Source organism: Panthera pardus, unplaced genomic scaffold, assembly GCF_024362965.1.
Source record: "Panthera pardus isolate Hobbes unplaced genomic scaffold, ASM2436296v1 HiC_scaffold_24, whole genome shotgun sequence".
NCBI lineage: Eukaryota > Metazoa > Chordata > Mammalia > Carnivora > Felidae > Panthera > Panthera pardus.
Genome location: NW_026526810.1, coordinates 42,856,660 through 42,873,872, shown reverse-complemented (window position 1 = coordinate 42,873,872; position 17,213 = coordinate 42,856,660). Strand labels below are relative to the sequence as shown.

General features: G+C 35.1%; 1 protein-coding gene across 6 annotated transcripts in view; it reads left to right on the top strand.

Moving 5' to 3' along the window:
- The window catches only part of UNC13C (unc-13 homolog C), a 610,270-nt gene that overhangs the window by 138,230 nt on the left and 454,827 nt on the right, over positions 1-17,213 (top strand). For all 6 annotated transcript variants that reach the window (XM_019442067.2, XM_019442063.2, XM_053889051.1 and 3 more), the window contains exons 7-8: positions 12,428-12,450; positions 13,025-13,089. In XM_019442067.2, coding sequence (XP_019297612.2) covers positions 12,428-12,450; positions 13,025-13,089 — 88 coding nt within the window. The remainder of the gene's footprint in view (positions 1-12,427; positions 12,451-13,024; positions 13,090-17,213) is intronic.

The following is a 17,213-nucleotide window of genomic DNA, read 5'->3' as shown; positions in this document are numbered from 1 at the left end:
AATTTTTGCCAAACTTGGAGAAATTTTTAGTCATCTTTTTTATTGAATACATTTTCAGCTCTGTTATGGTCTGAAAGTTGGTGTCCTCTCAAAATTAAAATGTTGAAGCTCTAAGTCCTAATGTGATTGTATTTGAAAGTGGGGCCTTTGAGAGTTAATTAGGTTTTGATGCGGTACTGAGGATATGGCCCAATGGTGGGATCAGTGTTCTTATCAGAATAGGAAGAAAGGTCACACCTCACTCTGTCATGTGAAGATACAGTAAGAAGGTGGACCTCTGCAAGCCAGGAAAAGAGCCCTTATCAAGAATAAAATTTTATAGCACCTTGATCCTGGGCTTTCCACTCTCCAGAACTCTGAGAAGTAAATGTCTCTTGCTTAAGCTACTCACTCTGTGGTATTTTGTTATAGCAGTTTGAGTAGACTCAGAATTCTATTCCTCTTTCTGTTTTTTTCTGGAACTCCAATGAGATGAATATTATCTTTATATGTATATTTTTTCCAGAATTATGTATGTCCCTAAAACTTTTCTCAGGCTCTGTAGTTCAGACTGTATAATTTCTACTGTTTTATATTCAGGTTCGTTAATTTTTCTCTCAAGTGGATGTTGAGTCTATCCACTTAGTAATATTTCAGTTGCTGTATTTTTTATTTCTAAAATTTCCATTTTTTATATATTTGATTTCTTTGAGACTATCTACTCCTTCAGTAAAACTTGCTATTGATTGGTTCCAGACATATTTATAATTGTTGAAACATTTCTTATTAGCTGCTTTAAAATTTTTGTCAGATATCTCTAACATCTGTGTTATCACATTGGCATCTGTTGTTTTTATTCATTCAGTTAGAGGTACCTCACATGACAAGTGATTTTAATATGGACATTTGGGTGTTATGTTGTATGACTTTGGGTCTTACTTAAATCTTGTATTTTATCTTGTCTGACAGTGCTCCAATTTTTGAGAACTAGACTCCTTTCTTCTAGGTGGAGATGAGGTTTTCTACTTCATTTACATAGATACTGAGGAGAGGGAACTTTTTTGTTCCTGCTGTGGGCATGACAGGGTGTTGAGGCTTCCCACTGGGTTTCTGCTGATACCACCCTAGCTTAGATGGGAACAGGTGTCTAATTGCTTCTTCCTATGTAGACACCACTGACATCGAGTGGGTGACTTTATTATGGCTGAGCAGTGATGAAAGTCCTGACTTTCCACTAGACCTCTTCTAATACCACTCCATTGAGGAGGGAAAGGGTGCCTCATAACTACTTAGGTAGGGGAGAAGTTGAGGCTGTTGTTGGTGTGATTTCCAACTCTCTAATTTGGCCTTCTCTGAAAGCACTTCAGCCAATATGGGGGACTGGAGTACCTCTTTACAGCCTGGCAAGTGTAGATGTCTAAGCACTCCTTTTGACCTTCACTGACAGTGGAAATGGGGGCCACAGATTTTTTTGTGTGTGTGGTGTTTGGCTTGAGTGGGTTAATTATTGTCAAAAGGTCTGTCTTGCTGGCCTGTCCCTATCTTGGTTTCCCTGTTAGAATAGGCTTTCCTTTAAGCCTTTCATGTCTGCACCATTGATATCCTTGGGTTGCCGTGTTTGGAAGCAAACAGAACATCCATCACTGTATTCTACTTTGAGGCCACAGTCACTGGCCAGTATGTCTTCTACCCAAACTTCAGAGCTTTATATGTGTTTATTTGATATAATATGTCCTAAGATTTTAGTTGTATTTAGTGGAAATAATAGGGAAAGTAAGTCTATCCATTTTTTTTTTTTTTCTGGAAGCAAAAGTCGGATAGATTTTTATATTGTTAAAGCGCTATTTTATTTTGGGGATAAACCCAATTTGGGTAAATGTGTACACCCATGCTGGATCAAATGCAAAAGTTTTTTTAGGATTTTTTTTATGAGCTCTCCTATATCATACTGATATATAATCTTATTTTATACTATCCTTTTCTGATTTTAATAGCAAGCTTATACTAGCTTTGGAAAATGTACATTTTTTCCTGTTTACATCCTATGTGTTCATTTTACTTCTCTAGTCAAATTTATATATAATTGGTATTATCTCTTCCATACAGACTTGATAAAACTTTAAAAAATCATTTGGCATTCTTTTGCGGGGCTATTTTCCTATTGATTAAAGTTCTTTAGGAATAGTTTTAGTTTTCTATATTTTTGTATAAATGTTAGTAATATCTTTTAGAAATTTTATACTTTGTTAATGCTTTTAGAAAATTACCTTCAGGTTTTAGCAATTATTTACTTGAAGATGTTTATAGCATACTTTAAAATTTTTAAAATTTTCCACTGAATCTTCAGTTAATACCCTTTTTACATAATGATATTTTTCATATATACGTTCCCTCTTTTTAACCAGTCTTGCTAAAGAATTGTACTTTGATTTAATGCTTTCAAGAAGTGTTCTTCTTTCATAACTTTTTTGAGTATGCTTCATAATTTTACATCAGTTTCAGGTGTACAACACAGTGATTGAACAACTCTCTATACTATGCTCAGCACAAGAATAGCTACCATCTGTCACCATACAATGCTATGAAAACATCATTGAATATATTCCCTATGCCATACGTTTTATTCCCATAACTTAGGCATTCCATGACTGGAATCCTGTATCAGCTACTCTCCTTCATTCATGTTCCCCATCCCCTCACCTTTCTCTCTTCTGGCAACCATCAGTTTGCTCTCTGTATTTATAGGTCTGATTCTGCTTTCTGTTCATTTGTGTGTGTGTGTGTGTGTGTGTGTGTGTGTGTGTGTGTTAGATTCTACATAAGATGAAATCATATTTCTCTTTCTTAGGCTAATTTGTTTCACTTAGACCCTCTAGGTCCATCTTTGTTGTCACAAATGACAATGTCTCATCCTATTTTATGGCTGAGTAATATTCCTGTGTGTGTGTGTGTGTGTGTGTGTGTGTGTGTGTGTGTGTGAATATCTTTGTCCATTCATGTGTCTATGGGCACTTCAGTTGTCTATATTATTCTAAATAATACTGCAGTAAACATAAGGATGCATAAATCTTTTCATTTTCTTGTGGTAAACACCTAGAGGTAGAATTACTAACTCATATGGTACTTTAAATTTTTTGAGGAATTTCTGTACTCTTTTCCCCAGCAGCTGCACCAGTTTACATTCCCACCAATAGTACTCAACTGTTCCTTTTTTTTTTCACATCCTCACCAACACTTGTTATCTCTTGTCTCTTTGATTCTGGCATTAAATACACACATACATCAATGGAACAGAATAGAGAGCTCAGAAGTAAACCCATGCCTACATGGTCAATCTATGGCTAAGGAAGCAAGAATATATCATTGGAAAAAGACAATCTCTTCAAAAAATGGTATTGGGAAAACTGGACAGCTGCATGAAAAATAATGAACCTGAACCACTTTCTCACACCATACAAAAAAAGAAAACAAAATTCAAAATGGATTAAAAACCTAAACGTGAGGCCCGAAACCATAAAACTCCTAGAAGAGAACACAGGCAGTAATTTCTTTGACATTAGCCATAGTAGCATTTTTTTTTAGATCTGTGTCTTAAGACCAGGGAAACCAAAGCAAATATAAATTAATGGGACTACATCAAAATAAAAAGCTTTTGCACAGCAAAGGAAACCATCAGCAAAACACAAACATAGCCTACTAAATGGGGAGAAGATATTTGCAAGTTATATGTCTGCTAAGGGTTAATATCCAAAAAATATAAAGAACTTCTATAATTAGGGGTGTCTGAGTGGCTCAGTCAGTTAAGCATCCAACTTCGGCTCAGGTCATGATCTCATGGTTTGTGAGTTTGAACTTTGTGTTGGGCTCTCTACTGTCAGCACAAGCTTGCTTGGATCCTCTGTGTCCCCCTCTCTCTTGTACTTCCCCTGCTTGATTGCTCACTCACTTCCTCAAAAATAAACATTAAAAAAATTCTTAAATTCAACACCAAAAAAAGTCCAATTAAAAAATGGGCAGAGGACCTGAAAGACATTTCTTCAAAGCAAGGTATACAGATGGCCAACAACACATGAAAAGATGCTCAGCATCACTAATGATCAAGGAAATGCAAGTCAAAGACACAATGAGATAACATTTCACAGTTGTCATATTTTTCAGAAACAATTTTACAAAATTAATTTGCATCTTTATTATCCTGATTGTTATTCTATGATTCTTGTTTGTACCTTCTTGAATTGAATTTTTATCTTGTCTATTTTAATTTTTAAATTATATTTAAAACATTTAAGGCTCTGAACTTCCTTTTAAAACAGATTTATCTCAGAAGTTAATATTCATCTACATGTATGTGTAGATGTATGTTTAATATTAGTTTAGGTATAAATATTTCATAATTTCCACTGTTTCTGTTTTTCCTACCCATATCATATTAGGGAATGTTTATGTCTCCATAGTTTTTTGTTGCTGGTGGTGGTGGTTTTAAGTTGCCAACCCGCTGTTGATTTCTTATTTAATTGCTCTTGATGATACCACTTTTATAGAATATATTGAGGTTTCTTTTGTGGCCAGATGCATTATCAGTCTTTAATAGTATTTAATGTGAAAAGAGAAAACATATTGCAGTTTGATGTGAATTCTGAACCCACACTTGGTATTGGCCTGAGGTATCTTTAATGACCAGTAAACTTTTTCCATTTATGTTTTTAGGTAGATGGAAAATTTCCTCATTGTTTCTCCATTCTCCTAGTGTTTATCTCATACATTTACATTCTAAGTGTTGACATTGTGTTAACTCACTCTTTTATTCAGGTAGCTCTAAAAGTTTTAGCTTTGGGGAATCTGGGTGGCTCAGTCAGTTAAGCATCTGACTTTGGCTCAGGTCTTGATCTCATGGTTGGTGGCTTCATGGCTTCAAGTCTCGCATCAGGCTCTGTGCTGACAGCGCAGAGCCTGGAGCCTGCTTCAAGTTCTGTGTCTCCCCCTCTCTCTGCCCCGCCCCTGTTTGTGCTCTCTGGAAACTAAATATTAAAAATATTTTTAAATTATAAAAAAATAAGTTTTAGCTTTATTTGTGCACAGATTATGCAGTGTGGGTTTACCATAGTTCTATAGTTCTATGAGAAATGGTGATATTTATCTTTATTTTCAAGTATTCTATCCATATTCCCTAGCACAATGCCTAGCACGTAGGGGTCACTGTATCAATATTTGCTGAATAAATAAATTGTTCCAGTGCTCCTGAGAGCAATTTTGGCCTTGACTTCATTCACCATTATTTTTGAGTTGCTACTTCATATGTGGTGATTGGGAGATTATGTTTGTTTTTGTTTTAAACTTAGACAGGTTTTAAAGTTTTGTAAATAATATTTTGAGTATAGCTGACACATAGTGTTACATTATTTTCAGGTATACAACATATTAAAATTAGTATATAGTTGTGGTACCTGGCTGGCGTAGTTGGTGAAATATGTGACTCTTGATATCAGGGTCGTGAGTTCAAGCCCCATGTTGGGTGTAGAGATGACTTTAAAAAATTGTTACATAGCATTTGTGCATGTGTGTAGAATTGTGGTATAGGTGGGCCAGAGAGCAGACTCTTTGTCATATCATCTTATTCTGCCTTATTGTCCAGAGGACTGGCCTAGATATTTAAAGAACCAAATAAAATTCTGATCATGTCACATGTCAGTGTCTTGCTTGAAAACAATCTGTGACTGTACATTACAATTTGAGTATAATTTAAATTGCTTAATGGAATATATCAAGATTTTTATGCAATAAATCCTATCCATCTATGCTTTATTTCTTATAATTCTTTACTTTCACACTCCCACGTTTCAGTTCCTAATGCCCCACAGTCCTTAAAGCTTCAAAGCCTCTGCAAAACTTTTTCCCTCTAAGAATGCCTTCATTCAACTGACAAACACCATTCTAAATCATTATCCCCATGAATTGTTTACAAGCCCAATGTCCTCTCTGGCTGCAGCGTTAGATCTTTTCTTCATGCTCCCATATCAACATGTTCATATCTTTCATATATCCTTAACATAGCATGTTCTTGTTGTGACTCAGTTTTTCAGGTTATGCCCCCTGCCGCCAGCCCCTAACTGAACAAAAAAAGTGTATGAGATATGAATGTGAATCTCTCACTCAGCACCCCTTCCATTATATCCAGAATTGCACCTGAAATGAGAGCCAGAACAAAGGATTTCCTCTGCTCTGGCAAGATCTAATGAATATTGATAGCCTCACAAGACAGTTGCCAAGATTCAATAAAAGAGCAGATAAAGTGCTCTGCAGAATATCTAGCACATAGTAAGTACTCTGTAAAGGTTAATGACAACTCAGCAAGCCCCTAATTACAATATAGGTTTTTCTGTGGACGGTTCAGCTCCCATCTCATGACTTTCAGGCATAGTATACATGTTTTAAAAGTCATGTATTTTGATATGCTGGCAAATAATGCAAGCCTGTTTCCAAAGTGAATAGTGAACAATATTATCACTAGTGGGTGATTTACATTATCCTTGAAGGCTCTGAGGGCAAAGAAGGACGTTGGAACAAAGAGTTTAGGAAAATTGCTAAGCTAGCTAGGCCTCCAGAACTCAGATTCTTGATACATTTTGAAATCTCTTACATTCAAACTTTCTTCAAAAAGTGTCATATAACAAGGATAAAATACCAAGAGAGAAAACACGATTTTTACTTTTATTCTAAATTGTGAAATAATTATAAATATCTCAAATTTAGGTGGTAGATATTATTTTTGGTGATAATTGGCGAGTAAATATTTCTTGTTAAACTGAAAATAAATTACACATAGAGAAACAAAATCATAGAATTTAGAGCTAGAAGCTTTAGCTACATACTGGGCAAACCCCTTTATTTCATCTACATATGAAGGGAAAGTGAATGCTCAGGAGGTCATATGTTGACTTAACTCACATTTAAATTCCCTTCTCAGGGATGTTCACATGAGAAACGGTGGTGGGTTTAGTAGTCAGGAGGCACACTTAAATTAGGGATTTTCCTATAAGCTTAAGATTTATGTTTTTTTAGGTTCCTATGCAGCGTGGTTGAACACAAGAGCGATATTCACCTAGTAAATATTTTATAAGTTCAAAATTTCTTAAAATAACTAGTTCATGGAATATCGAGACATTAAAAACTGTACAGTCACTGGAACTTCACCGATATCCTATTTATAGAGGAGGTTTCATTATAAAGTAGATGGATGCATTGTGGCCTTATGTTAACATCATTAAGTCACTAAAGTACAAAATGACCTTGTTGTGGCAATGATGAGACTTTTGAGACAAGGAGCATTGGGAGCACCCTTATAAGAAGTATCCAGCATGTAATTACAGAATTTGTTTGTTACATTTTTTTGTATGTTTTTGTAATTACAGAGGTTTGATCAGACTAAGCAAAAACAACTACATGTGTAACAAAAGACAACTGGCAGGGAACAAAGCTATTCCAAGTGTATGGGTATACTGATAAAAATACATAACATGTATAATTAATATTTACTTATATATGATGTATATTATACCTGTATTATACATGTATATATGTATATACACCATAAACATTTCCTATATTTTTATATAGTATTTTAAATGTGTTTATTTTAATGGTCTCAAATTACTGAATCAAGGTCAGAGAACATTATTTTCAACCCATATTTCTGTACTTGATCATGTATGTTTTTCCAATTTGTAAATAATAAAAGAATACAGATCTTTACACATTAATTTTTTCTTTATGACTTAAAGTTACATTAGTTTGCTAGGACTGAATTAACAAAGTACCATAAACCGAGTGACTTAGGATGACAGAAATCTATTGTCTCACAGCTCTGGAAGCTGGATGTCTGAGATCAAGGTACGCTGAGACGGTAATGCTCCCTGTGAAAATGCTAGTCAAGGGTGTGTCCAGCCTCTCTCCCAGTGTCTGTTTGATAGTTCCTTGACTTGTAGCAGCAGAGCTGCGATCTTCAGATGGCATTTGTCTTGTGTGTGCACCTGTCTCCAAATGTTTTTTTTGTTTTCAATTTTTTTAAATGTTTGTTTATTTTTGAGAGAGGCAGAATGTGAGAGGGGGAGGGGCAGAGAGAAAGGGAGACACAGAATCTGAAGCAGGCTCCAGGCTCTGAGCCATCAGCACAGAGCCAGCCGGGTACGGGGCTCGAACCCACAAACCGTGAGATCATGACCTGAGCCGAAGTCGGACACTTAAGTGACTAAGCCACCCAGGTGCCCCCAAATGTATCCTTCTTATAAAGACCCCAGTCATATTGGATTGGGAACAACCCTACTCCAGTATGATGATTTTATCTTAACTAATGATAGCTGTAACAATTGTATTTCCAAAGAAGTCTACATTCTGAGGTACTGTGGGTTAGGACCTTAACATATGAATTTGGGGGTGGGGGCATAATCCATAACAAAAATAATTTTTTGAGCATCAACTGAAAAAAAGTTCTCTTCAAAACAGAGTCTACTGTTAGACATCGCTAAAATTTTTCTAAAAATTCTATTAGTTTTCACTATCACCAACCATGCATCACTATTAGATTAATGACCACCAACCGTCTTTGGTATTATTTTTAATACCATTAAAATATTCTGATCTTTAGTAATTATAATCTGAAGCATAGTTTTAATAAGTTTATCATTGTTCATGCATTCTACTTTGTGAATCATCCAGTCACATTCTTGACCAGTTTGGGGGGATATTAGGCTCAAATTTTTAGAGACCTGTAAGAGTTCTTTATATTCTGAACATACTATCATGTGTTTTTAGTAAATACATTTCATTTTCTTTTTGGTTTTATTTTTTTTTAATGTTTATTTTGAGAGAGAGCATGCAAGCACTATCAGGGAGGGGCAGAGACAGAGGTGGAGAGAATACCAAGCAGGCTCCACACTCAGCATAGAGCCCCATGTGGGGTTTGATCTCACGAACCATGAGATCATGAGTGGAGCCAAAATCAAGATCCAGTCAGATGCTTAACTGACCAAGCCACCCAGGAACCCCTCTTTTTGTTTTTACATACAAAAACACTAAATAGGCATAACAAAGCCTCTAACTGTAAATGTATCTTCTCATTCCTAGGGTTAGTTAATATTCTTTTCCAGTTTTACTTATTTACTTATTTAATATATCTGTAACTTCATGGGCTATGTGTAAGATAAGGATATAAATAAATAATACAGATATTTGACCTATGTTCTAAGTGTCATTTATTGACCAGTATGTCTCTTTGCCTTTGATAACAATCCATCCTTCCTTATTTGTTGAACTCTTAGGTACAAGGGTTTGTTACTTAGCTAATTTTGTTGAACTTCTTCATCTATTTTGCCAGGACAATAATGCTTTAATTAGTATAGATCTTTAATATTCTTACAGATTTTCCTCTTAATTATCCTTTTAAAAAGTCTTAAGTATTTTGACTTATTAATCCAGTTATACTTGAAATACTTTTTTTTTTTTTTGAGAGACAGAGAGAGAGAGAGAGAGAGAGAGAGAGAGATGGGAGAGGGTGCACACACATGTGTGCCAATGAGTGGGGTGAGAGGCAGAGGGAAATAGAGAATTTTAAGCAGGCTCCACGCTCCCTGAGCCAAAATCAAGAGTCAGACACTTAACCGAGTCACTTAGGCACCCCCGTACTTGAAATATTAATTCTATAACAACTTGCTGTTAGGATTTTAACTATAATATCTTATAAATCTGTTATAAAAGAATTTATCTTTTCTCTATCCAGGAAGATGAAACAAATTTTATTTGGAGTTTTAGGTACTTCTATAATGTATTGTAGTTTTTTTAAGGTTGTTCACTCAATTTTCAGCAAACATTTATTGGTGTCTACTATATTTCAGAAAGTAGTAGAAACAAAAACAGAAGGTTAAAAATAGATAAAATCAAGGAACTTGTATCTATTAGGATTGCTGATAAGGAAACTGACAAAAGATAAGGGTTAGCCAGGAGGAGGGCAGCATGCAGTGCTCATTCACACAGCCATGGATCCTTGATATGTTACAATTTTCCAGGAAAGAGTGTTAAGCTTTAAGTGAGTTTTGGAGGCTGACAGACAGCTAGGTGAAGCACCTGTCGTAAGGGAAGGAAACGGAACATACAAAGGCACACAGATTTAAAAGAGCATGGCATAAAGATGAAGTGACAGGAATTTAATTGTGGCCAAAGTGCAGTATGTGAATGAGGACTCATGAGCCTGCAGTAGATGTATATCTGTTTTCTCTGGTTTGGGCATTGTGTAACATTGGTGGGTTTAATGAGGGAAGGGAAGTGATGTGATTTTATCTGTATTTAGAAAGATTTCAAAGGGGATAGTATGGCAGGTGGACAAGAAAGGAGTAGGAGTGAGCAAAAAAGGTTTGTTGGTAATTAATAAAAATATGTATTCAATGAAGGAGTGAATGAAACACTGAAGAATGAATGAAAAAGTTGAAATGTATTAGATTTAACAGCTGAAGAATAATTGATGACTCTAATATTACCATGACTCAGTGGAATCGTTGATGTACAAGTCCGTTATTAATAGGAGACAATGTCAAAGTTATGAGTATTTGAAATCAGATCTCATGTCATTATTTATCAAGCTAATTACTGGGAGTTTGTAGAAAATAACTTATTTTTGTTTACGTGTTGGTTAAATGTTCACTTTGCTACCTGTTTTAGTTTGCTACCTGTTTGCTTCACTTTGCTACCTGTTAATAGTTTTCCAGGTGATTTGTCTTTTGGGTTTAAAATTATAATGCCTGAAAGTAACAACTTTGTGTCCTGCCTTATAACATTTACATTGTTTAATTTTGCTTAAATTGGTCTGCTTTTAATATTGATCAGAATTTCAAGAAATAAGTTAAAATGATGGTTGTGGACATTTTTCTTTTTCTTTTAATGATAATGGGAATGACCTAATATTTCACACTTAAGATTATGTCTTTGGAAATAAATTTTTTTAACATATTAAATTCAAATAAGATTCATTCCAATATGATTTATGTCTAAAATTTTTTGAAATTTTATGACAGAACTTTTTGGTACTTATTGAAATGTAGATGTATATTTTCTGACCAGTTGATATCTCATATTAAATTAGTTATTCTATGATTTAAAATTATGCTTGTGACAATTTCCATGGATATGGTATATTATTTTTACTTAATGCTGAATTTTCTATATTGTATGCAGTATCTTAAAATGTTGATGGCTATTCATAAGATGGGTTTTTTACTACTTGTGCTGTTATCTTGTTTTATAGTCAAAGATCTAACTCTGAGGTTTGTGAAATATCTAAAATACTGCACACAAATAGTTACAATAATCAAGCCATACGTAATTAGTCAAGAAAACAAATGCATTTCAGATTTTTATCAATAAAAGTTGTCAATGAGCTACATGACCTAGATAAATCTTTATATTGCTGGGGCTCATCCATAAAAAAGAAAGGTTTTGACTACATGAACCCCAAGGACATCCTAGCTCTAGATTTCTGCCAACTTGTATTTGTTGAGAAGTTCTTGCTTCATGCTAATAAGCAAAAATTAATAAGTTTAAGAGCAATATTACTGTGTGAGATAGAAATGGACCATGCCATGATGACCCTGGCAGACTCAGACTTGAGTTAAAAACAGAAAGAGTCCATTGTTCGTCTCCTTGGGCCCAAGAGGAATGCTGACCCTTCGATGTCTCTTAAATTGCACTGGAGAACTGTGGCCCATCCACCCCTCTCTGTTTTGTTCAATTTACCTGGAACATGGGATTTAAAGGGCAGCAGATAGGGGGTCAGGAGCCCTCGATTTGTGTCCCACTTCTGCCATTGACTCGCTTTGTAATCTTAATCATGTCAGTTAACTGCTTTGGGCATCAGTTCTTTTATTTGCAAAGTGGAGTATATCTGTTAACTCTTGAGCTCTATGACAAGCCATAAATAAATAATCCTTTACTAAGACCTAATTAATTTATGTAGTCATCTGAGGTTGACATTCACATATTTTGATCTCAATTGATTGAACATTATTTGTAGGCCAATAGGCAAAGTAATTCATGACTTTTTGCAGAGTTGGGTCTAGACTCTAGACTCCAGAGAATTTGGTAGTTTGCCCAATGTGCTTAGTAAGTGGCAGAGCACTTCTGAAGACTTCTGATTCAACAGCGTTCTTTTCTCTATATGACACATTGTCTCATTAAATCCTGTAATCACTCTTCGATACTTTTCAAGCATTCGGGCACATTTTTCAGCTCTTTCAAATAAGAGGATAAACTATCCTTTTTCCCTCCGGGTTCAGCCTTGCAATTCTGTTTTGTTTATGGTTTTAAACAATGTAAAATAGTAACACTTTGTTCATGTATATGTTTAAATGATTTCTTAAAGTACTCTGTCTAACATTTATTCCTTCTTTTCCTGATTCTCTTTCAGATAGCAGTTCTGTGGATGAAAAGGTTTTAAATCATACTTTTTCTTCTCTCCTGAGGGATATTGTCTTTTGTACATGTTTGTTTGTGACATATTAGACCTATTTTGGTTCCTCTGTTTTAGTTGTGAAATGTGCATGTTATCCCAGCTTTCCATCCTTTGGTTGTCCTTTAAGTGTGCCCCCAATATGTTGCATTTATGAAGAGGTTACACCTTGCCAGCTGCGCTTACTTAGCTTATACTTGCCAACCTAGGGGTCTGCTACGGTCAAACTCAGCATCTGTTCTCAAGTCTGGCTAATCATGATCTCCCTGACTGATTCATGTTCACTGCACATAGCAAGTTTTAAGGGCAAAGAGTATTAGTAATATGTTTTCCTGGACTGTGCCAGTGCTTTTGTTGAAATGCTGACAGCTATTTTCAAAACCTCCACTCACAAAAACATAGTAGCTTTGACTTGGAGCTGACCCTGCTTAGCATCTGTCATACTAGGTGTTACATGTCTAGTGCAGTTGACGCGTGTCCCAAATTCATGTGTGTGCAGCTATAGTATGCTAAATGTTTCTTTCTCTTTTGTGTTTCTCTTGTTTTTCATTTAAGGCTCGAATAGTAAGTGGCAATGATTTGGAGGCTGCCAAACTCTCTGGACTCCAGGCGATTGGTGGGTGAGTACATTCATAATCTCCTTAATTCATTCCATTTATCAATGGTACTTGGCTGTGCTCTTGGCATAAGCATATTGAATGCAGGCTGTTGCATGATGGTGTAATTAACTAGCTTTACTATTGTTTTCTTGTTTCACAAAAAGGTAGCTTTTATAGTTTGTTTTTAATGGGTAGATGTGTGTGCATATATGTAATTATACTTAAATGTGTCTATATATAAAGAAGGTCAAAATGACCTAAATGGATTAGCTATTAATGTTATCACTCTATACACAAATATAAACACATAATTTTATGTAAATGAGTTTACAGTAATACAATTAAGACTATATTTTGATCTGCTTGTTTGCAGTTAATGAAATGTGCATGAATATGTCAATAAGTAGATGAATGTAAACTTTATTACTTTTTAAAGTTACTTCATGGTTGGATGGAAATATTTAAGATTTAATCACAAAATAATGTATGCATTGTATTTTGCATGTAAAATACTCAAAAAACAAAGGATCTTCTTTAATGCCTATGGCTACACATTGCTATCAGTTTGGCATGTAGGTTCACAGGCATTTTTCTGATTCTTGCATACATGTTTATGTTCCTATAGAATAAGTAAGTTTGTGTATCTCTGTACATGCAACATAAACTAAGCCATTCTACATAGAAATAAACACTAATTTAGTCATGACATTTTAGCAATTATTGTTACAATTCTTTCCTATATAATGACTGATCTGATCCTTAAGATGGCCCTGTGAGGTAAGTACTAATTTGACCATCATACAGATTAGGGAATTGTTTTATGAAACAATTGTAAAAATCGTTTCCCTCCATACAGCTACTGAGCGGCAAAATGAGTATCCAAACCCAGCTAGTCTAGTTTTAGAATCTGTGACCTTATTTAATAGGCTATTCTGCCTCTGCAACTTGGGGTTCTTCCCCCTGCTTTTCTCTTTTCCATATAAAAGCATATCTTGGAAAACTTTCCACTTCATTATTTCTAAGTGATGCAAATATTTCAAAACATTACTAGACTATCTATTCATCTTCTGTTAATAGATTTTCAAGAATATTTCTAGGTTCCAGTATTGCAAATGACACAACAGCAAATACATTAGATTTTTAAGTGAAATTATTGACCAAAGCTTATGCACAGTATAGACATATAGAAAGATAGATTCATTTTAAAAGTTTTGACCTTTGAACATATGTGTGTATGTGTGAACATATGTGTGTGCCCCATGGGGCACCTGGGTGGCTCAGTTAAGTGTCCTACTCTTGATTTCAGCTCAGGTCATGATCCCAGGGTTGTGGAATTGAGCCCCATCAGGCTCTGTGCTGACACTGTAGAGCATGCTTGGGATTCTTTCCCTCCATCTCTCTCTACCCCTCCCCTGCACTTACTCATTCTCTCTCTCTCTTTCTTTCTTTCTCTCTAAATTAATAGTAAAGAATACACGAACATATGTATGTATGATAGAAATATAAGCAAATTTTAGATACATGTATTAAGGTTTTTCAGGCAAAGAAATAGTTTTATGGTTAGGTTTCATAATACTTTCACTCTTTAAGTATATCCACATGTTACTTGATTTAAATTAAACATGTAAAATTTAAAATTTTAAATATGGAGCTCCTGAAAAATAACATATATCACATATAGTTGGATTTTTTTCAAAAGTCTGATGTTTGACAAATAATAAGTCATATCTTAATTACTTAATTTTATGTGTATAAACTCTTCAATGTTCTTTAAATATGTGAAGAACTACTTACATCCCTATTGCAATGTCACAATGGTTTAAATGCATTAGGAAACCAGCTGCAATGAAAGATCACTATGGATGATTCTTAGAAAATTTAAGTAATAAATGGATGACTTTCTCTCCCCTACCCCACACATATGGACTCTTTAAGTTTACTAGAAAGTGATAACTTGGCAAAATGAAAGTTTATCTTAGAAAATAATTAAGATGAATTCCAATTTGATTACAAAATCATGTATATCATGATCTTGGAGACTTATCCGACTATTTGATCTAGAGTTTCTGTAACTCCTCCTTGCTTGTGGCATCCAATACTTGATAACATCTTGCTTTCCTAACTCATTGCTGAATATGGAGTTTTATCAATGTCAAAGCAACAGTTAATCTAAACCCTGGTTCTAAGTGCAAGCTGTGTAAATGGTTACCTAAAACAGATTATCTTGGCATTTTGAATTCCCTTCCATTTCATTTTTCCAGAAATTTCTTTTCAAAGAGTTCCCAAAGGATTTTAGTGTTATGATGATAAGGGAAAGGGGTGATAATTTTCAGTAATCAAGAGAATCTGCCATTATCTGAATGCTTATTTCCTCTTGAAGAACCCAAAGAGTACATTTAAGTATGGCCTTCAATGACAATCTCTTTTAACAGGATTTACTTATTTTACTTATTCTATAAATATTTTAAAATACACTTTTTGTAGAATGAAACATTACTACAATTATTATAAATATTACAACTTCTTTTGTCCTGGAAAACAGATGAGAGCTAACTTTCAGAATGGAGTCCCTGCTTCATGATAATTCTCCATCCCTCACTCTTGTACTTTCAACATTCCTAACCAGTTTAGAGCCAAACCGCATTGATCCTTCCCTCCCCTTTCTCAGGTGCTAATGAAGGAATGACGTATGCACTGAAACCAGATTATTGTTAACCTGCTGCTCTGATCTCTGTTTATCTCTCTGTACATCTCATGTCAATGTTCCTAGAAAATACATGGCAAACTTGACTCCATTTTACCTATCTTAGTCAAAATAAAATATAGACAGGCTCTGGCAAAAGAATTGAGAGAGAGAGAGAGAGAAACGATCCAGAAGAAAGGAAAAGAGAAATCTGGAAAAATGCATGTTTCGGTGATGGTGTTAAATTTAACAGTTTACTTATCTCAGTGATTTTAAAAGAATTTGTTAACTTTTTTCATACATGTACACTAAGAGTCATACTAGAAGCACACCTCAAGATGTTAGAAGTACAAGAGCTTTTAGGGGGAGAAACACCTCCCAGTTAAAGTGCAGAGACAGCAAGAGTAGATGAAAAAAGCCTTTGGACCATGACATGGGTCTGACTTCTGTGAGAGGAGATGGGGAAGGAATAATTGGGCATAAAAAGCTTTAAACTGACAAATGAGGCTACAAAAAAAGTGCCAGACCAATAGGGAGTCTGAGATAAAAGATACACTGTTAGAAGAGTCCCACGTTGTGCATATGTGACCCATGTGCAGACTTATTATCTCCACCATGTCCAGTCATTGGTTTGGATCAGCTTGGTGAGTGTGGCCTTGGGATGAATGCTTTAGTGGATTCTGGAAGTGTGGTGGCTGAAGGCGGTCATCCAACTACACTTTTCTCAGAAGATCTACCCTGAGGAATTTTGTGTGACTCATGTCCATGGCTACTCAGCTTTGATAAGTCATATTGATGAAAGTACTTTAATAAATGATAGTGAATGAAATCAAACAAGTACCTTCTCCAAATATAAATCACTTTTTAAAATTAGAATTATACTCCTTTGGTTTTATGGTTGCATAAAACTTAAGTTCACCGTTCACTGGACTTTGGTAGTCACAGTTACATTGTTTGAAAGATGAGCATTGCAAAGCTTTTATATATTATCTTTTTAGTCTTAAGGTACTAAACTGTCTGCACCAGAGTCCATAAAACAGTGGTGAGAATGAGGGGAAAGACAGTTTGGGAGGGGAGATTCTGATCTTCTTTGTTTGTTTTCTTCTCTAGTTAACCAAATTTTCTGCAGGATAGCTCTCATGAAAGTTCCTCAAAAGTTTGTAAAGGACGGTTTATTCCCTGTTATGGTTCTGAACCACACTATAGCTACCTTTCCAAACTCTAGGAATCTGGTGATGACTTGGAAACCACTACCAGGATTATTGAAACTTGGCAGGAAATAGTTGATCTCGAGAGAGGTGAGAAAAAGAGATTGTTGAAATGTAGGATACTAAGAGATGGCCAAATAGAAAAAGACAAACTTCCATTTTGACCTCACTCTCCAAGAGGTACAATTGAAGAAAAAAAGTTGTATGTGTATTTGTGTGTGTGTGTGTGTGGGGGGGGGGTACATGTGCATGTA